At 40.5% G+C, this 23,034-nt stretch overlaps 1 protein-coding gene across 1 annotated transcript in view; it reads left to right on the forward strand.

Moving 5' to 3' along the window:
- The first annotated feature begins 357 nt into the window (after positions 1-357).
- ALDH1A1 (aldehyde dehydrogenase 1 family member A1) overlaps positions 358-23,034 on the forward strand; it is a 46,930-nt gene continuing 24,253 nt past the window's right edge. The window contains exons 1-9 of the mRNA XM_077249044.1: positions 358-541; positions 10,310-10,414; positions 12,753-12,893; positions 12,993-13,122; positions 13,204-13,265; positions 14,041-14,169; positions 15,595-15,708; positions 16,249-16,351; positions 21,647-21,831. Coding sequence (XP_077105159.1) covers positions 449-541; positions 10,310-10,414; positions 12,753-12,893; positions 12,993-13,122; positions 13,204-13,265; positions 14,041-14,169; positions 15,595-15,708; positions 16,249-16,351; positions 21,647-21,831 — 1,062 coding nt within the window. The 5' untranslated portion in view covers positions 358-448. The remainder of the gene's footprint in view (positions 542-10,309; positions 10,415-12,752; positions 12,894-12,992; positions 13,123-13,203; positions 13,266-14,040; positions 14,170-15,594; positions 15,709-16,248; positions 16,352-21,646; positions 21,832-23,034) is intronic.

Raw genomic sequence — 23,034 nt, forward strand, 5'->3', positions numbered from 1 at the left:
TAGATAGATAGATAGATAGATAGATAGATATGGGTTAGATAGACGTATAGATATAGGATAGATAGATAGATAGATAGATAGATAGATAGATATGAGATAGATAGATAGATAAATAGATAGATATGAGATAGATAGATAGATAGATAGATAGATAGATAGATAGATAGATATGGGATAGATGGATAGATAGATATGGGATAGATAGACAACATAGAACAGCCATCACTGTAATGTCAGGCACGTGCAGGCATAGGGGGTGGTGCTACTTGTAGTCCTGGTCCCTGACTGTAAATGGCTCTGCCCAATCCTTGCTTTGTATGCTAACCCTCCTCTGGCCAATGTGAAGTATAAGCCAGGCAGGAGAGCCCGCTCCGCAGTCAGGACAGCAGCCCTCAGCCTGACTAACACTGCACTTTCCTTCACCTGTGTTGCAGAACATAAGCTAAACATGTCATCTGCGAACAAGGGGAAAGCCGGGGACAAGCCTGCCCAGTTCACTATGCCTTCTCCACTCAGCAACCTGGAAGTCAAATACACCAAGGTAAGGGGCTGCACAGCCCATCTCTGCCTGTCATGCCCTGCTGAGGGTCTCACTGTATAATAACAGATGACCTGACACTAATGCTGTATCTCTTCAGTACTATGTAATATAGCAGTAACCTTCTGCGCCATCAGCTGACATTCAGCACAGAAGGGGTTAGTCGCTGCGGTGCCTGGGCGGTTCTGTGACCTTTTTAAACATAAGCAAACTAGGAATAACACTTTCCCAAACATTCCCAGGCTGGGGCGCGGGCTCTCGGGTCACCCTGGGACACCGTCCCTTCTACACCGGCCAGGGTGCAATATAAAATCTATCTGCCTGGATAAGATGTAGCAGAGCTAAGTTTGTCATCTGGCATAGCTGCTGCATTATGCAGATAAAGCAGTGACTGGAATGACTGCACCGACATCTGTATGCAGTAAATAATGCAAACAGAATACATAGACTATTGCTCCGTCATGTAGACTTTATATTTAGGTACATTAACTATTGACTTTCCGCACGCTGTCAGATTGCTCTGCCGTGCAGGCCCAATCTATTTTTTGCAGATCCCATAATGTAGAGCAATCCAAAAACCACTGTAGGGTAATAAAAGGCACAAAGTCGACCAAGTGCAATTGTAGTACGCTGCTATTCCAGCTCCTTATTTCTTCCGTGTCCGCAGCTTGCACAATCTCTGCTACTTCTGCCAATTCACTTAAAGCAGAACACCACAAATATAAAGTCTGCCTTAAACGACGGCTTTGCCGTCTTCATGTACACCCTATATGTACTATATATTAAATTATTCATGTCTGGTGTTTGGTTATACTGAATATGCCTCCTTTTACCCCTTTAAATAAAAAATTTCAACAAAAAATTAGTAATATATCCTAGAGCAGACTGTAAACTGTCAGGGGAAATTACACCTCAGCCATTACTATAGTACATAATACAAATAGAGAAAAAGACCAGCACATCCAAGCTAGTGTGAACAGGTGCCAACCAAAAAAAGCGTATAACTTGAAAAAAACAAGAAAGATTGCACCATGATTTACCAAGAATGATTACTCTAGAACATTGAAGATGCATTACTGCCATAGAAAATGGGATAAAAGGAAAAAAAGCGCTATATCATGTATATGCTAAATTGCTATGAAAAATACAGTATGAAAGAATGTACTCAGTGCATAGATTGGCCAATATATGTGAGCCCAACAGCCACGTCAAGGCGTCCTTCAAAAGCTGGGTCCCTGTCCTGATATGTCACCTCTCCTGGGCAAAAAAGCCTACAATTTATGGGGCAGGGATGGACCAACTAACTACTTAAAATCACCTATGGTTGAGGGGAGTGGGAGTGCACATGTCCAGAAAAGGATTGATACAAATAGAGAAAAAGACCAGCACATCCAAGCGAGTGTGAACAGGCGCCAACCAAAAAAAGCATGTAAGTTGAAAAACGATAAAAGTTGCACCATGATTTACCAAGACTGGCAGGGCAGCAGGCTATGATAGCAGAAACTTCACAAATAAATACACTCTATGCCGAAAGATAATCTGATGAATGTACATTGATAAAATAAGCATACCAAGGGTCAAGGATAGCATATCAGTGATTGTAAAACATGTGCATTAAGAGTTTATTATATCCCCTGCACGTACTAAACGAATGGGATTTTCTAGTTTTAATCATTGTGTAATGAAAAGTTCTCCAACTTTCAAACATACTTCATCAAGTCCTGCTTGCTGCTGGTGAATGGAAACAGTATGCCTGGATCCCAAAGCTGACAGCTTGTCCTTCCTATAACTACTCACCAGAACAAAGCTTCTTAAAGGGCACCTGTCACCCCGTTTTTTCGGTATGAGATAAAAATACTCTTAAATAGGGCCTGAGCTGTGCATTACAATAGTGTAGTTTGTGGACCCCGATTCCCCACCTATGCTGCCAAAATACGTTACCAAAGTAGTCGTTTTCGCCTGTCAATCAGGCTGGTCTGGTCAAAAGGGCGTGTTGTCTTCCCCCAGATTTTGCGTAGTTTTCCGTTGGTGGCGTAGTGGTGTGCGCATGCCCAAGGTCCCGAATCCTCTGCCAGGGGATTTAAAAGAGCGCGCTGTTCGTTATTTCATTGGTGATCGGTGGGCGCGGCCATCCTCCTTTGGCCGCGCGTGCGCAGAAGCGGCGCTCTGCTGGCCGCGGCTTCAGGAAAATGGCCGCGGGATGCCGCGCGTGCGCAGATGGAGATCGCCATTTTCCTGAAGCCGCGGCCAGCAGAGCGCCGCTTCTGCGCACGCGCGGCCAAAGGAGGATGGCCGCGCCCACCGATCACCAATGAAATAACGAACAGCGCGCTCTTTTAAATCCCCTGGCAGAGGATTCGGGACCTTGGGCATGCGCACACCACTACGCCACCAACGGAAAACTACGCAAAATCTGGGGGAAGACAACACGCCCTTTTGACCAGACCAGCCCGATTGACAGGCGAAAACGACTACTTTGGTAACGTATTTCGGCAGCATAGGTGGGGAATCGGGGTACACAAACTACACTATTGTAATGCACAGCTCAGGCCCTATTTAACAGTATTTTTATCTCATACCGAAAAAACGGGGTGACAGGTTCCCTTTAAGGAGTGATAGTATCAAAGCACTTGTGAGGCCTTCTTCAGATGTCTGGGGATTTCTTTGGGTTCTCGTATGTTAAAAACTGACTGTTTTAGATCAGATTGTGTCAGTGTTTGTTCTTTGTGTATGTTTTCATCATCAGTGATTTCATATACCCAAAAGAACTGCAAAGCTTTTCCTGCCTTTTACAATGTTAACAATAGACACATACAGACAGAACCATAGACTATTATGGTTACCATTTCTATCCATGAAAACACGGAATGCATAGGTGAAAAATGGACATCTGAGTTAGCCCTAGGGTTAATGATACAACTATTTTGCAACTGATTTGTGAAACTGTTGTTGCAGCAGTTTTACAAACCTACATCTCTTTATGTCTGTTTTTTCCCTGACAATCAGGGCAAAACCACAACAGAACCACTAGTGGTATATGTACACATTCAAATATTACATTTCATATTTTCCACTGCTGATTTTTTTGCAGCTCTGCAGAACTTCACTTCAAAGCCTGCAACAAAATCAACTTATGTTACATGCAGATATTTTGTGGGTGCTGCTGTCGATTTGCCCAGAATTTCACAACCATCTTGTGAGGACAAAGTATTTAAAGGCAGAGGTGTCAAACTGCATTCCTCGAGGGCCGCAAACAGGTCATGTTTTCAGGATTTCCTTGTATTGCACAGGTGATAATTTAATCACCTGCACAGAATGATTCCAGCACCTTGTGGAATGCTAAGGAAATCCTGAAAACATGGCCTGTTTGCGGCCCTCGAGGAATGCAGTTTGACACCCCTGTTTAAAGGGACTCAGGAAAACAGGGAAAACAGTATGTGAGAAAGGAAAGGGACAGGAGGAGCAACCTGTGCAAGAAGAAGAACAAGAAGTCGGAGGAGTAGTCAGTAAAGGAGAAGCTGGAGAAGCAGTCAATAAAGAAGGGAGGACATGAGGAACAGTCGGTACAAGAAGAAGAATCTGGAGAAGCAGTCAATAAAGAAGGGAGGAGATGAGGAGCAGTGGGTGCAAGAAGAAGAATCTGGAGAAGCAATCAATAAAGAAGGGAGGACATGAGGAACAGTCAGTGCAAGAAGAAGAATCTGGAGACGCAGTTAATAAAGAAGGGAGGACATGAGGAGAAGTCTATAAAAGAGGAAGAAGCAAGAGGAGCAGTCCATAAAGAAGGGGTGAATGTGAGGAGCAGTCTGTGCAAGACGAAGAAGCATGAGGAGCAGTCCATAAAGAAGGGAAGACAAGAGAAGCAGTCGGTGCAAGAAGAAGAAGCATGAGGAGCAGTCTATAAGGGTGTGGGTGACATGAGGAGCAATCTTTGGGAGAGGAGAGTACAAAAAGAAGAAGCATGAGGAGCAGTCTATAAGGAAGGGGGACATGAGGAGCAGTCTGAGGGAGAGAGTATGAGTTGGACACTATAAGAACAGAATAGACATGAGAACCAGTCTGGGGGAGAGGAGAAGGGTATGACCAGCAGTCTGTGAGAGAGGAGAGGGTCATGGGGAGCAGTCTATGAGAAAGGGTGAGTATAAGTCGAAGACTGTGAAAACAGAATCGACTTGAGGATATGTCTATGGGAGAGGAGTGGGTATGCAGAGCAGTCTATGAAAAAGAAGACCATGGAGAGCAGTTTGTGAGAGAGAAAGGAGTATGAATAGCAGAGTGGGAAAGAGAAGAGGGCCATAGCGAACATTCTGTGGGAGAGGAGGGGGTAAGAATTGGAGACTGTGAGAAGAGAATGGACATGATGAGATTTCTGTGGGAGAGGAAGCAGTATGCAGAGCAGGCTGGGAGAAAGGAGAGAGCCAAGGGGAGCAGTCTGTGATGGAGGAGAGGGTATGAAGAACAGTCTGGGAGAATGGAGAGGGCGATATTGAGCGTTCTGTGGGAGAGGAGGAGATTATGAAGAGTAGTCTGGGAGAGCGGAGGGGTATAAGATGCAATAACTGGTAGAAGCGCACATATAAGTTGCATGTAAAACTTAGCATTTTTTACATGTGTCAATTTTACCAAGAATTGAATGCTCTAAACTAATTTTGATTAACAGTATATGCTACACACTGGGGGCATGTCCTATAGAATTGGAAGGCTCAACAAAATGTGCGTGTCGTGCTACATGTGCCACTTTTTCTTACCCTTTTCACAATTTCCTTGATTTTCTTTCTCAAAAGTTGGCAAGCATAGTTATTTGCCAATCATCATAAAATCAAGTTGTAATACATTATATATTAGAGTAGTGAAAAAAAAAAAGTATGCGAGCAATTTAGTAATGAAAGCATTGTTTCTATTAGTACACCAGATCAGTTGATACCATACATTGCGCACATTGCTTGTCACAAATGCCAGGATCACCCTCAGGTTAAAATGTGTCTCTGAAGGATTATATTGTTAGCGTTGTCTATGATACTAAAAACGGCTGTTTCGGGCTGATGATAATCTGCTCCTTTGGGCAGAATATTTAGCATTTGTACTGACAGTAGTAATCACTAGAGTTATGACATTTAGAGTATATTTTGTTGTGGTAGATTTGTTGCAGGAATTTTTGCCTGAAATTTCGTTCCATACATATAAATGGGGGTTCCTGTATCTTTTTCAATGGATTTTAACAAAATGTTCCAAAATCATGAAAATAGCTCCAGTAATGCAGATGAGAAATGAAAGGATTATGTTAATTGCTGGCTAAATCCTACTAATACCTAGTGTTAAAATTGACTCGCAATGAGAGGTCATATTTTTATAGCTTAGAAGAATAATATTGACGTGTCCACCATGAGAATTCTTTGGCATTTTTCATTTACAAAGTTAATGGCCAGTTAGGATTCTGTTTGATCTGAACCTGTGAACTGTGCAGTAGAAGAATCATTGTCAAGGATTCCATTGATAGTACTGGTGAACTGTGCAGGACAAAGGTGTTCATTTACAGAGGCTAGGTGTGGCAGCCTTCGGCACACAATATCGGGTGCCCGCCAGACGTGTAGCTCTGAATTCATGATAAAAGTTTCCTTCACTCTCTAGCAAATTAATGGACATTAATGAGCAGGAATATATATCGACCCTTACAGAAGCCACGGTCAAGATAGCTGGAAAGCATGTCGATGGCAAGGTGCACCGAACTTCTCAGCCACGCCAAGCATCGCCTTAGCATATTTTAATACAGAACAATTTCTGGCAGGCACCACAATGGATTTGAATACTAAATGTACAATTTGTATTAAGGCGAGGTGTTATACTTGGTGTGAACAGTTATTTTGCGCTTACAGAATCTCTTTTAGAAAAAACAGTCTGCCCTGATTACCACCCCCCGTGTTGCTGATGGTTACAGGATGCAGTAGTTGCCCTTGCATGGCAGGATTGCCAGCCAAAGCTAAAATTAATTACTTAAAACTGAAAGCTGAAGTTGTCTCCTGACTGCCCCATGACTCGTAAAAATGAAGTCATTTTACAAATAACTGATTGCACAATTCAAAGGATGCCACTTTTGAAAGAAAGATCAAATGCTTCCGATCATCTACTACTTTGCATGTTAGGGATGGTAGAGACTCTCGTAGCTCACAATTTCTGATAAATTATAAGGTGTCAACACTCTTAATGGGGAATGTGAGATGCACCATGTTCTAGAAAATGGACAAAATGGGGATCACCCAGGGCTCCACAAAATGCCACATCATTTTTTATCAATTTTTTCACATAAACAATGCATTTTAAAAATCTATATTTAATGAATGATGCCTATGTACAATATGTGATTGTTACCTATAAATTAAGAAAAAAATATTTTTACATTGACTTAATAGTCATTTGATCTGCAGTACTGCCGGTATCTGCCCATTATGAAGGAGCTTTGAGATGCTCTGATGATGAATACAAAAATATTCATCAATACAATGTAACTTTGGCTATAGCTACATTTCCATACTATTATGGTATCAGATGCGGACATACCACTGGTGCAACCTGTACAGCCACACAGGGGTCCAAGAGGTAAATGGGCCAATTTCCACTACCAAAGCAGTTGGAATTGTGCATTACGATGAGCAATTGGACGGCAAAGGGCCCATATACTGTACAATGGCCTCTTCTGCAATCGCCAGTGTTTAGTATAGTGGGTCATTGCTGAGGATTGGATACAAGACCTAGATTGTGGTACAACTTATTGTCAGATATATGCATAATATTAGAAATCAGTAGACCAGGGATGAAGGGTCAGTCTAGACAATACTGTCCTTCACTCACCAGCCGTACTAACAGAGATGCCTCTGTGTAAGACAAAGTGACGGCCCTTCATCTACACGGCCCAGGCAGGTCACTTTAGAGGTCCAGTAGCTGAGTGTGGAATGAAATGAGCACAGTGTGTGTTTGATATCCAGTCAAAACGACTGTACAACTCGCTTCACTGTGCCATACACATTGTTTCTGAATGCACTGAAAATAATAAAAAGAAATGTAACTTAAGTCTGTGACCCAGCATTTCTTACTAATCAAGGCAACGCTTCCTGTGGTTTTTCAAATAATTTCCTTTGAAATGAATAAGTAACTTGCCATGCATGGAAGAGCCAATATGTGACCATATACAGATGATCACAGCATGGAGGCCGCATAATGAGGCAAAGAAAACCCGGCCTACTCACATCTGAGGGTAATATGTGACTTTTGGCAAGACTCCTTCAGTTTCACAGCCAAGAAGGGTTTTTATTTTTTTCAATAATCACTCAAGAAAAAATAAAGTTCACGTTAATCATTTGAGAATTTAACACCCTGTCTGATTCAATTTCCACTATCACGGAATTAAATCTTACAGAATTATCCTCTAATAATATAGACTTAGCGGGTATTTATGTTCAGATTAAATATATCAACATTTCACAATTAATATTTCAATTAAATATTTTGAAAAACAAAAAGATCTTTGCTCTCAAGTTTTTTAACATTCTTATGTTAATCTGATCATGCACATGGGCTCCTTGCTTGTGGTTGTACTAGGTCTTTGTGCAGAAGTCATGATAGGAAGCATACTTCGAGAAACACTTTCCCTGATCTCATGTGATAAAATCTGATCCCATAGTTGACTTTAAATGTACAGGATAGGTCTGATGTTATAACGAAGCAACATCCATGTACCCAAAGGTGGCTGTAATTATAATTCTTTAGCTGTCCGCTATTTTTTCTTACCTCCTCGAAGACATGACTATTTGAGCTTATAAAGGTGGAATATAAACGCTTCTGCATGTATTAGAAAAAAGTACTGGTAGAGAGAGACAGAAGGACGCCCCTGTGCAAGAACAGTTTATGGACCCTCTTCAGTCCAATAGCTCCTCATAATGCACAATTCCACCTGCTTTGGAGATGAAAATTGGCCCCCTTGCCTCTTGGGCCCTTGTGCGACAGGTTGCCTCAATGATATGGCCACTCCTGAAAAAAACCTGGAATAATCTGCCAATTTCACTAGCACCACATAACCATCTAAGGTCTGTGAAGACTTCCTGACTCTCCCCCCAGACAGAAAGAAGGAAAGAAGGCTAAGGGCAGAGACAGACTGACGTATTTCTCGTGGGAGAATTGCATCGTAAACCTCGTACTGGCTGTCCGCTCTCCTGACCTGAGCTTGACAGCTGCATAGAAATACATCATACTGTCTTGCTCAGGTCAGGAGAGGTGCCGGCCAGTCCGTGCAGTGCAAGGCGATTATTGCATGAGAAATACGGTAGTCTGTCTCTGCCCTAAGCCTGCAACCAGGAGATAACCCTTCACTAGAGGTGTCTGGCAAAGGCTTACTTACCTCTCCCAATTAAAAACACACACATGCATCATTGGCCAAACCAAATGTACATGTGCTGAAGGAGTGTGGAAGGAATAGCAGTCTGCTAAACTGAATTTGCTTGCTATAGGGGAAGTTGGCAAAGATAGGTGCATGGGCACCTCCAGTGGTAGATAGATAGATACCTTGTCATGAAGGGACAGTACTATCTGGTTGCTTCGCACACAACAAATAGCTAAACATGTCAATTTTCAGAAAATATGACTAGATATATGTATTTATTCATATATTAATTTCTAATTGAACTCGTGTAAAGGTACCATCACACTCAGCGACGCTGCAGCGATATAGACATCGAGCCGATCGCTGCAGTGTCACTATTTAGGTCGCTGGGGAGCTGTCACACAGACAGCTCTCTCCAGCGACCAACGATCAGGGGAACGACTTCGGCATCGTTTAAACTGTCTTCAACGATGCCGAAGTCCCCCTGCAGCACCCGGGTAACCAGGGTAAACATCGGGTTACTAAGTGCAGGGCCGCGCTTAGTAACCCAATATTTACCCTGGCTACCATTGTAAAAGTAAAAAAAAAACACTACATACTCACCTTCTGATGTCTGTCACGTCTCCCGCCGGCGGCTTCCCTGCACTGAATGTGTCAGCGCCGGCACCCGGCAGTAACAGCGGTGACGTCACCGCTGTAATCTGCTTTACGGCCTGCAATGACAGTCAGTGCAGGGAAGCTCTCTGCAGCAGCGCATGCATTTACCAGCGCTCCTGCCGAAAGCAGTTTAACCCTGTGGACGCCGGGGGACGTGACAGACATCAGAAGGTGAGTATGTACTGTTTTTTTTTTACTTTTACAATGGTAACCAGGGTAAATATCGGGTTACTAAGCGCGGCCCTGCGCTTAGTAACCCGATGTTTACCCTGGTTACCATTGTAAAACATTGCAGGCATCGTTGCTTTTGCTGTCAAACACAACGATACACACCGATCTGACGACCAAATAAAGTTCTGGACTTCTAGCTCCGACCAGCGATATCACAGCGGGATCCAGATCGCTGCTGCGTGTCAAACACAACGAGATCGCTATCCAGGACGCTACAATGTCACGGATCGTTGTCGTTCTTGTTGTAAAGTCGCTCAGTGTGAAGGTACCTTAACATACAAGAAATGACTCGGCCCAGGCATTTTACTATAGAATGAAACATGGATCAGAAATCCAACTAATGATAGAGAAAAAGTTTCCATTCATCGAAACTATAAGGTATATTTTGGCTTATACATAATTATCGTGGGGCATATATTGTCTTGTAACTCTTAGTAGGGATATATTACAGAAAATAACAGTGCTTATGCAGTACCACTGTGTAATGTAAAGGATGGCTTTCTTCCTCACAGATCTTTATTAACAATGAATGGCACAATTCAGTCAGTGGTAAGAAATTCCCAGTCTTCAACCCAGCCACAGGAGAAAAGATATGCGAGATAGAAGAAGGGGATAAGGTAAGAAACCTGTAGATTCTACTTTGTCGCGATTACCTTTTAAAGTTAAAGTGCAATTCGAGCTGAATTTGTACATTATATTATTTTTACGTAGATGACGTGCCATAATTTGGGTGGAATTAGTAAATCTTCTGCTTCTGTAGCTTCACTTGCAGGGACCACAGGCTTACCAAATCTTTACATTTATCAAAGCAGATACAAAGTTCAAAAACGGAAAATATTTTTGCATTTTATTTAGCTTTTTAGTTTGTTCTTCCAGTTGCGCATAACATTGATCAGTGGTTTCACGTTGGTACACGTTGGTTTTGCCAGAATCAAAACCACAGGTCGGAAAATGTTATAGAGAAAGTATTTATCTTCATAACAAAGAGTATACTTAGTATAATATTATAATAATAATGTAGTCTTATGATGTAGAAGAAATGAATTTTTCATCTACATTATATAACGCGAGACTATACCTAGACAAAAATACAGTCTACTGCTTGGCATCGGTACAAACGTCTGTTCACCTTTGAGCGCCAATTTACAGAGCATATCTGAGGATAAACTGCACAATAGTGGTCAAAGGTGAATAGTCTTTGATTATAAAATGTCACCAATTTCTCCAATACAAGCCTTAGTGATGAAATTAAAAGTGTTGTTGATGCAATACAAGCTGTTTCAATTTATTCTTTGGATTATCCAGTCCACCACTTGTTATCCATTAAAACCACTGCCAGTTTTCTTTCTTGGACTTTAATGTTTCCTCCACTTTTTCCAAGACTTAAAACTTTTTTTTTACGTATTCATCAACATAGCCATATGAGGGCTTCTTTTTTTGTTGGATGTGTTGTAATTTTCAAAGACACTATTGATCTCACTATACAATTTACAAGAGAACGGGAAAAAAATTCCAGGTGTCGTGAAATATTAAAAGAAACTCAATTCTGCTGTTTTTTGGGGGGGTTCTTTTTAAGATGTTCACTATCCAGTAAAAATGACTTGGCAACTTGATTTTTCAGGTTAGTATTATTACGGTAATACCAGACTTGTAAAGTTTTATTTCAGTTATATTGTAAACAAAATTTTAAAAAATTGGTTTGTGTTGCTATTTTCTGTGATTCACAACATTATTTTTTTTGGCAATGGAGCAATGTAAGGACTAATACTTTTTTTGATACTGTCCTGGGGAACATACGGTGTTTTATTTAGTTTTTGCTATATTTTTTGACGGAGGAATGAAGACCAAAAAACAGCAATTCTGGCATTTTTGCAGTGTTTATCCAACCAGTTAAATACATTTTTTTTATTGTTTCTTTTTAAATGAGGATAAAGAGATTACTTTTTGATGTTTTTCTATTTTTGTTAAATACTTTTCTATTTTTTACCTCATTATTGGGGACTTGAACCTGTGATTGCTCAATCGCTATTCTATATTTACTGCATTATATAGGAAAACTGACTATCTTCTATGGAGATCACAGGGGTACCAAGATTGGAGTGATAGGGTACCCCAGCTGACAGGGCAGAACATAGGTACGTTGGAACCGCCATGTACAGGGAATGTCAGGAAGGTGTTCAGTATTGTTTTAATGAGGTTTTCAGGAACTAAAAAATTGCCATTTCAGGTGATTGATAGAGTTGCTAAGATTCTTATTACCGTAATCTGTCATTGATGGCCAAGCCCTAACATTTTTAGTCCTGGAAAACCACTTTAAGGTACTAGTTACAATTGTAAAATACATCTTTTTATAATCTTGATTACGGTATATTGGACTTTGAATTATTAGCCTGGTTGGCAGCTTTCTTATGAGACCGGATGCCTCAATGCAGATTGGATCAGTTGAACCCTAGGGGTCTACTCCAAACAGCCACTGCAAATAGGTAATTTTACGGAGAAAAGCCCAAGCCTGATAAACTTTTGCTGCATTGATGAAATGTTACCTAATGGCCTTTCAGATGTATGGCCATCCACATTAAATATTCATGGCTTCAATTCGTCAGTGTGGAAGCCTTTAATGCAGAACAGCTCACCGTTGTAATTTAAAGGAGGTGTCTTTAGCATGGAAACTCCCAATGACATCCATATTCCCTTAGCAAGTGTATGGGCAGGGTTGCCATCATGAGAACCCATTTTCTTTAATAAGAAAATAGGTGTTTCGCAGAAAAAAAATACAATTATTGTATAAAAAGAGTCTCTATTCTCCAACTCTTCCTTATGAGCCACCTGCCAAATGAAACCATACTGTATCGTGGATTCTCAGATCCCTTGGAATGTGACATATGCGGTCTAGGTTTTTAGTCATGATGAGTCATGATGATTTTATGTGTTAACTTAATTATCCTTTACTTCTAGGCAGATGTAGATATAGCTGTGAAAGCAGCAAGAGAAGCATTCCAGATTGGGTCAACATGGCGTAGGACAGATGCTTCTCAGAGGGGTAGACTCTTGAATAAGTTGGCAGACCTCATGGAACGTGACATCTTGATTCTAAGCGTAAGTAATTTTCATGTGACAGCATGACACTATTATTCCGTATGAAATGGGTTTTATGGTAAATTTACATGTTGGACTTATTAACTGGACTACTTTCAGACTCTGGAATCCATTGATGCAGGAAAGGCATTTACCGCATCCTACTTTGGTGACATGCCAGGAGCTCTGAAATCCCTGCGCTACTGTGCAGGCTGGGCAGATAAAAACCATGGCCTCACAATCCCTATGGGTAGGTTTTTTTAAAGCTATGTGATGTCTGCAAGAACAAAGAATAATTTCAGTAACAGGCTTTAACTTCTTTTATTTATAGATGGAGACTTCTTTACTTTCACAAGACATGAACCTGTTGGAGTATGTGGTCAAATAATCCCCGTAAGTAGGCAATACAGGTGACTGACTATGGTTGCATACCGTAATTTCTAAAAATTGCAAAATGCGTACAAGGTGCCAAATATCGATTCTTATTTTCAAGTTCCAGATATTGATTTCGAAAGTGCGTATTTGTGTTGATTTTAGATAAATTGAGTCTGAGTCAGCAGTTATGTGTGACTCTAATGGCCTATTTAGATTTACTAAAAATTGGGTAATAAGCATTCATTGGAACGCTCAGTCCTGACTATCGGCCCACCTAAATAGGCCCTCTATCACCCGAGGAACAAGCACAAACACTTTTATTGCATATGATGATTTATATTGGCACCGTAGGACCCCATGCTGACACCATGATATTATAAGGGCACAGAACAATCAAATGAGAATCATTTTGTGCACAATCAATATTTATACAGGCCAGTAAATGGCTTGAATGTAACCAACAGCAGTCAATGAATGACCCATCTAAAGGGCCATAACCTACGGAAACCAAGTGCAAATTAATGGTCTACATCCAAACTAGATCTAAAATTTTCATAAGATTCTAAGATTAAAAAATGAAAACAATAAAGGCGTTTCAAGCACCGACAGACTAGTACTGCAAGCTATAACTTCTTTTTCTGTATAGTACTCGGTAGAAGATATAGGAAGCTCGTTTCTCTACACAGGAGTGGGGAACCAGTGTTTGGTAATCTTGACTTGCTGTAAAAAATGTTTAAGAAGCGTTTTATCTGCAATAATAATGATGATATAAAATATCTTTCTTGTTTCACAGTGGAATTTTCCTCTTGTAATGTTTGCATGGAAAATCGCACCTGCACTCTGCTGTGGCAATACAGTTGTCATCAAGCCAGCCGAGCAAACACCACTGACAGCTCTGTACATGGGATCATTAATAAAAGAGGTGTGTGCGCCTTGAGCAAAAGCAAATAGAAAGGCAGAGCAAGTATGTGCTTTAGTTTAACAAACAGTGGCAGAAATACAATGATACAATGTACCTGCCTATACAAGCTTCTTCTACGTGAACATACTGTAATACTCCGTGACAAAGTTGTTGCAAATATCTTCTCACTTTCGTATTATTGGTTATCGATAAAATAGTTTGTGCAGTTTTGTTATATTCAGCGGAACTAGTCCTGCTCTAAACCAGGTAGTCCGGGGTTCACCAAAATTGTCACTCATGCTGATACATTTGGTGCTTCTTGCTAGAAGTTGGGCACTATATCTAAATTTTGCCAATAATAGGCTGACTTTAGACCAATAATTGGCAATTAAAAAACATTTGACATAAATACAGTATATTCTTAATAAATTCTTTTTTTATTCACTTTTAAAAAGTGGCGCAAGAAGAACAGTGATAACGGGCCAAAGATTTTGAAGTGCTATGTAATGTGTCATTATCTCACTCCAGAAGGAATCTTAGCATAAAGTCTCCTAGCAAACCTAAAACAGGTCTATTATCGGATGCCCCAATACAAACGGCAAACAACTATTTAATAGGTGTGCTAGACCCAATGAAGCTAGTGTATTTTGTTTAAAAATCCACATCAGAATGGCTGTATGATCGTGTCGATGTTATAATGAATATATAGAGGTGAGAGACATGCGAGCCCAAGTGTATTCAGACTCCTCCCACTCAGCCTGACCGCTGCAGCTTGTACTTAGCAGTGTGAGATCTCAGCAGCCGGGAAGAGGGACACAGAGCGGTTGTCAATAAAGCTTAGATGATGAAATTAAGATGATACTTGGAAAAGGAATTGTACAGCCATTCTGATATGAATTTGCAAATAAAATATAGCAGAATCATCAAGTGTACCAGATCTATTTTATAGTGTAGTTTGTACAGTGACATTTGGTAAAAAATATTAAAGGGGTTCGCCAGAATTAGAAAACAATGTATGCTATTCTCAAAAACAGCACTTCCTATGTCTACAGTGTGTTATTGCAGCTCAGCCTCATTGAATTAAATGGTTGTATTACATACAACCTGTAGACCAGGATGGTGCTGTATATGGGAGAAGACAAACATATTTTTAATATCATGGATCCCACATTCGCACATACAGTATCTGTCTATTACATCAAGTCAGCTTTCCTTTGAATCTAGTAGTATCCTACTCTACTTTCCACATCCAACATCCATCAAGCTTAATACTGCACAGTCAGATTTTTTTTTCAGCAAGATAATGTATTAATTACCGTAGTTGGTAATATATAGAAATCTTTACATTTTATACTGATCTTTAAACTGGTTTATTTCGTGATGATGGAGACATATTATTGATGAATGTGAAGTGATTTTGCCTCCTCTTTACTTTTTCTCTCGTAGGCAGGCTTTCCACCAGGTGTAGTGAATATTGTTCCTGGATACGGGCCCACCACTGGAGCAGCCATATCACATCACATGGACATTGATAAGGTTGCATTCACTGGATCAACTGAGGTATTACTCCTATTTCATTTTTTTTTTTAAATCTCAAAGTTTACAGTTTAAAGGGAACTTCCATTATGCTGCCAAACCATGGTTCCTAGTCAAGAGGCTATGGGTAAAGCTGCCCAATAAGAATAGTTAAGCATTCATATCTACCTCCACGTTTAGCAGATGTGCATCTACTATCTGCATGTCTGATTAATTTAAAGTGAACTTATAAAAAATGTTTTCACGTCCCCCCCAAAAAATGGTGGCATATGAGTTCCTCCAGGGAAATAATTCCCAATAGATCCTCATTTTAATTGTTCTTTCCTATACAAGTGGCTAGTCTGCTAATTATGTGTCTGATATATAGACTCTTGGAGCAAAAGTTTTTAGTAAGGTGCACAAGAAGAAATATCTAGTTTTACCTTCGAAAACATAAAAAAAGTAATAACCTGAAAATAGCATTGACCAGTGTATATGAGTAATATATTGTTGTTTGAATCGTATGTAATTTGAAATAAGCTTTCTATACATTACTTAATACATCTGTATTTTATATGTATTTAGGTTGGAAAGCTAATAAAAGAAGCTGCTGGGAAGAGTAACCTTAAGAGAGTTACACTGGAGCTTGGAGGAAAAAGTCCAGTGATCATTTTTGCTGATGCGGACTGTTAGTATATTATTACTGTTCCCATATCACAAAGCTAAAATGGTTACTATGTTGTTTAAGCAAGGATATCCTTAAAGGGGATCTGTCAGCAGGATTGCATCCAACAAACTATTTATATGTACATGTATCTCTTTCAATGACAAGTCCAGCAATCCCGTTACATGGTCACATTGTTCCTCTGTTACTGAGAAATCAGTGTTTGCACTGCTATGCAAATGAGGCTTAAGAGCCATTGTAGATCTGAAGCTCTTGTCACTCCAGCTCTATTCTCCACCGGGCTCCACCCTGCTTTCAAATGCTTTACTGACAGCTTCTATTGTTCTGTGACTTCAGGCGAAAGCAGGGTGGGAAATAGAGCTGCAGTGACACAGGCTTCAGATGCACAATAGCTCTTCAGCCTCATTTACATATGAATTTAAACTCTGATTTCTCAGTAACGGAGGAACAGACTGGCCATTTAAACCTATTGCTGAATTTGTCTTTAAAAGAGCTAAATGCACATGTAAATAGTGTATGGGGTGAAATCCTGCTGACCGATTCTCTTTAAAGGCATGTGGCATGTGCAGCTGTGAACTAAAGCCATAGGTATACTGCACAGATCCATTTGTGCACTCTTGTACAGGCTCTGTTTGATCCCATGTGTATGGAGATACTTTCCCTTAGTACTCTACCTCTAGGGGAGAATAACTATATAGGGGTGGACATACCATATGTGTGGCCTGGGCAGCTGCGTAGATGCCCAGTAGGTCAAGGAGCCAAAAGCCACCTTATAAAATATCCAGCAACAACCCACTGACTATTGTATGGAATGCAGGGGACTTATGGAATAAATTACCTGGCTCACAATTATTAGAGTTACATAGGTGGGCAGTGTAATGTGAGATATTGAAGTCCAAGAAGCCCATTTTTTTTTTGCACAGGTGCCTTCTGCTGTTTGTACCTTTCTCAGACATACATATAGTCATATAGAGGCATACAAAAGTACAATAAAAGTTTCATGTATCTCTATGTAGGTCACAAATTGGAACGATAATAATAATAATGTTCATGAGCCCCAAAGTGTTTACAAATCTACTTCTAAATTACTCACTGCGCCTGTCCCCAGACTCTGTAATATCTTAGCTATACACTATGTTCCAAATTATTATGCAAATGACATTTTTCTCGGATTTTCCTAAATGGTCAGTGCAAATGACAGTCAGTCTAATAAAAGTCATCACCCGTTAGAGTGTACATCGAATTTTATTGAAGAAACCTCCCAATGATAACAGTATAATCTCCAAAATGAATAAAAACTCAAAATGCACTGTTCCAAATTATTAGGCACAGTAGAATTTCTAAAAATTTGATATGTTTTAAAGAACTGAAAATGCTCATTTGTGGAATTTGCAGCATTAGGAGGTCACCTTCACTGAACAAAAAAGCTATTTAACTCCAAAACATCCTAACAGGCCAAGTTACATGTTAACATAGGAGCCTTCATTGATATCACCTTCACAATTCTTGCATCCATTGAACTTGTGAGTTTATGGAGAGTTTCTGCTTGTATTTCTTTGCCTGAAGTCAGAATAGCCTCCCAGAGCTGCTGTTTTGATGTGAACTGCCTCCCACCCTCATAGATCTTTTGTTTGATGATACTCCAAAGGTTCTCTATAGGGTTGAGGTCAGGGGAAGATGGTGGCCGCACCATGAGTTTATCTCCTTTCATGCCCATAGCAGCCAATTACTCAGAGGTATTCATTGTCATGCATGAAGATGATTTTGTTCCTGAAGGCACGTTTCTGCTTTTTATACCATGGAGGAAAGTTGTCAGTCAGAAACTCTATTTACTTTGCTGAGGTCAATTTCACACCTTCAGGAACCTTAAAGGGCCTTACCAGCTGGTTCCCCATGATTCCAGCCCAAAACATGACTCCTCCTCCTCCTTGCTGACGTCGCAGCCTTGTTGGGACATGGTGGCCATCCACCATCCATCCACCACTCCATCCATCCGGACCGTCCAGAGTTGCTCGACACTCATCAGTAAACAAGACTGTTTGAAAATTAGTCTTCATGTATGTCTGGGCCCACTGTAACCGTTTCTGCTTGTGAACACTGTTTAAGGGTGGCCGAATAGTAGGTTTATGCACCACAGCAAGCCTTTGAAGGATCCTACATCTTGAGGTTCGAGGGACTCCAGACGCACCAGCAGCTTCAAATAACTGTTTGCTGCTTTGTAATGGTATTTTGGCAACTGCTCTCTTAATCCAATGAATTTGTCTGGCAGAAAACTTCCTCATTATGCCTTTATTTGCATGAACTCTGTCTGTGCTCTGTTTCAGTCACAAATCTCATCAGAGTATGATGATCACTCTTAAGTTTTCGTGAAATATCTAATTTTTTCATACCTTGTCCAAGGCATTGCACTATTTAATGCTTTTCAGCAGCAGAGAGATCCTTTTTATTTCCCATATTGCTTGAAATCTGTGACCTGCATAATAATGTGGAACATCATTTTTGAGTAGTTTTCCTTTAATTAGAATCACCTGGAAAACTAATTATCACATGTGTTTAAGATTGATTTCAGTGATTCATTGAGCCCTGAGACACAATACCATCCATGAGTTTATTTGAAAAACAAAACAATTAAATCTTTAAGACACTTAAATCCAATTTGCTTAATAATTTGGAACACAGTGTAAATTAGGGATTTGGAAGTAATGTGACCCAGAACTTAAATTTCAGATTTTGATGGCATGACTCCTTAAACCTGTCACCCCAAAAATCGAAGATGAGCTAAGCCCACCAGCATCAGGGGCTTATCTACAGCATTCTGTAATGTTCTAGATAAGCCCCTGATGTATCCTGAAAGGTGATAAAAAGAGGTTAGATTATACTCACCCAGAGGCGGTCCCCCTGCGGTCCGGTCCGGGGCCTCCCATCTTCTTACGATGACGTTCTCTTCTTGTCGTCACGCTGCGGCTTCGGCGCAGGCGTACTTTGTCTGACCTGTTGAGGGCAGAGCAAAGTACTGCAGTGCGCAGACACCGGGAAAAGGTCAGAGAGGCCCGGCACCTGCGCACTGCAGTACTTTGCTCTGCCCTCAACAGGCCAGACAAAGTACGCCTGCGCCGGAGCCGCAGCGTGAAGACAAGAAGAGGACGTCATTCTATGAAGATGGGAGGCCCCGGACCGGACAGCGACGCCCATCGGATCCGACCGCCCACACAGGTGAGTATAATCTAACCTCTTTTTATCATCTTTCAGGATCAAAGTTTTAAGGGTCAATGATATTTCAAGCAAATGCACTATGTTCTTTGTATGACATTTTTCTGCTTCTTGAAGGGAACCTGTCGGCAGGATTGTGCACAGTAACCTACAGACAGTGTCAGGTCGGCGTTGTTATACAGATTAAATAAAATAAAATCAATTTGAAAAGTATGTACAGATATTCATTATGCAAACTAGGGGGCAGGTCAGTGAGGGATCAGTGACCTGTCAGCAGGCTGCATTATGAGTATCTAATCAGAGCACCCCATGAAGACCCATCCCTCACAGGCCACCCCGGAGCACGAGCATATCATTAACTACAAACAGAAAATAAAGAACAACCACAAGGTGGATTTAATCAAGCAAGGTATCATATTAATCAGTATAACGGCGCCGACCTGACACTGTGTGTAGGTTACTGTGCACAATCCTGCTGACAGGTTCCCTTTAAGTACTTTTTAAATACATCAAATGTATTTCATTAAGCCAATGCACAATAATCGGCAGTATACCAGGTGCTATTGTCTGTAGAAACAGTTTCCTAGATTAAAAAGAAATACAACTGCAACAAAAAATATTACATTCATTTGGCTGACTTTTTTTTTATCCTGTATTGGCCTCTGCACCCTCTAGTGTACAAACTTACAAAATTCTAAGCTACACTGGGGAAAATAAGTATTTGATACTCTGCCGATTTTGCACATTTTCCCACCTACAAACCTCGTAGGTACACTTCAACTTTGAGAGACAGAATCTAAGAATAAAAACCAGAAAATCACATTGTATGATTTGTACATAATCAATTTGCATTTTATTGCATGACATAAGTATTTGATACAATATAAAAACAGAACTTAATATTTCCTTCAGAAACCTTTGTTTGCAATTACAGAGGGCAGACGTTTCATGTAGTTCTTGACCAAGTTTGCACACACTGCAGCAGGGATTTTGGCCCACTCCTCCATGCAGATCTTCTCTATATCGTTCAGGTTTTGGAGCTGTCGCTGGGCAACATTGAGTTCTGTTCTGTTTTTCTATTGCATCACTTATTTACTTAAATAATTAAAAAGCAAACGAATTATGTAAAAATCATACAATGTGATTTTCTGTTTTTTTATTTTTAGATTTTGTCTCTAACAGTTCAAATGTACCTACAACAAAAATTACAATTTGTAGGTAGGAAAACTTGCAAAATCGGCAGTGTTTCAAATACTTTCCCCACTGTAGATGGCATCTACTGTAGATAATGGGGCTAGCAAGGGAAAACTTTAGCATGTAAGGATACAATTAAACATTTTTTTCAGACACATTTTAGACTAGGTTCCCACTAAGCGTATTTGCTGCAGATCTCTGGCAGTGACACCTGCAGCTGTATACATCGCTGTGGATATCATTGTGAAATTTGCACATAGATCCACACTATAAATAGACATGCGGCGGATCCCAAACCTTTGCTAGCATTGTAAAACACAGAGGAAGTGACACTGTGCTTTTGAACCATGGAAACTTAGCCTTAGTATTAATGTAACTCTTCTATATTTGAGCATTGTCAAAACACAATTAGACCTTTTGGCCATGTGTAGTAAAGGGGTTGTCAACTACTTGGACAACCCCTTCTCGATCCCTATATTTCCCCCTTGTAAATTAGTAACACCTATATACCGAAACTCACCCCGGTGCCGACACTGTTGAAGTGGTTGCGCACTGGCTCTCTCAGGGATCGCCTGACATACTTTTGTCACACAATCCATGCAACCAGTTAGCGCTGGCTTAACTGTCCCTGACTTTGGAGGAAGTGAGAGCTGCTGCTCTCTCATTTCCACAGGATAAATCGGGTACGTCCGAGGGCGGGGACAGAGAAGCCAGAGCAGGGATCGCATGACATAACAATGTTACACAATCCCTGGGAGAGCCAGTGCCAACACCACTGGAACAGCATCGGCCCCACTGGTGAGTATAGGTGTTCAAGTGTAGGACAACCCTTATAAACTGGAAAAAGTTTCATCTATTTCTCAGATAATCTGTTATATATTTTTTTTCTCCTAGTGGACAATGCAATAGAGCAGTCCCACCAAGGGCTGTTCTATCACCAAGGACAGTGTTGTATAGCTGGATCTCGAATATTTGTAGAAGAATCAATTTATGATGAATTTGTGCGCAGAAGTGTTGAAAAAGCAAAAAAACGGGTTTTAGGAGATCCCCTATTACCTTCAACAGAGCAAGGTCCACAGGTAAATTGTTAATTTCATAATGACATAATGGCTATGGGGAGTAGATGGAGCCAATAAGTAATTTATTCACAAACTGGGAGATTATAAGAATCTTCTTGACATTTGTTATCTTGTAGTTCATAAAGGGCTCATTCAGATGAGAAAATTATATGTACACGTGCTATTGGTGTGCACCGCTGTTCACACACGGATCCATTATACCTGATGTGCCAGTGCTGATTTTCCACTTGGGCCAATGGTCTGCATGAGAAGATTGCAACATGCACTATTCTGATGCAATTTATGGGGCAGATTTGTGTATGTAAACAGCAGATGATAACACGGAGCTGCACATGTGCGGCCTAAATATAAGTACGGCTTTCCAAACCCGCTCTTAATCTAGGGACTTTATTTACCTGAACTTGTCAATTCTTATATTTTTCCGATCCACTGTTTGGTCTTATTAGTTTACCCATCATTAATTACAGCAATCGAAAGAATGTCCCAGTGTAATGACATTTTTTCACTGTCAAGTGTTCCTCATTGTTTCCCAGTAAGTCTAGAATTATTTGCTATGTACCTTTATAGGAGAGTGCTGTGCATAATCATATCATAGGGTATTTTAATTACACATTGAATTAATAGCTCATGTATCAGTGCTATGGGAATTTGCAAAGTTTCCAGGCTTTCTATGCTTAGGGATAAAAATGTGCAGGAAAATAACTAGTCTAGCTCTTGGCATGACTACAAGGTGTTGTTTTCAGCCCTTGGCCTAGACACGATTAACCATACTGAGTGACCTGCTACCAAGTTAAATTCTTATGTGCACATCCTTTACAGAAAAAAAAGATAAGAAACCTATATCTTTGCAGAAAGAGATTAAACAGAAGAACCTTGAGCTTTTTATTGATGTGATTGTAACAATCAGGCCAAGGAAACTACCAATATATAAAAGCCCTTTATTGGCCCACTTTCTACTGTAGTACGTGTCTACTAGTGATGAGTGTCTAATAGTGATGAGTGAGTATACTCATTGCTCGGGTGGTCTCCGAGTATTTGTTAGTGCTCGGAGATTTAGTTTTAGTTCCCGCAGCTGCATGATTTACGGCTGCTAGCCAGCCTTAGTACATGTGGGGGTTGCCTGGTTGCTAGGAAATCCCCACATGTATTCAAGCTGTCTAGCAGCTGTAAATCATGCAGCTGCGAGGGACAGAAAACTTCATC

Source organism: Ranitomeya variabilis, chromosome 1 (genome assembly GCF_051348905.1).
Source record: "Ranitomeya variabilis isolate aRanVar5 chromosome 1, aRanVar5.hap1, whole genome shotgun sequence".
Lineage (NCBI taxonomy): Eukaryota > Metazoa > Chordata > Amphibia > Anura > Dendrobatidae > Ranitomeya > Ranitomeya variabilis.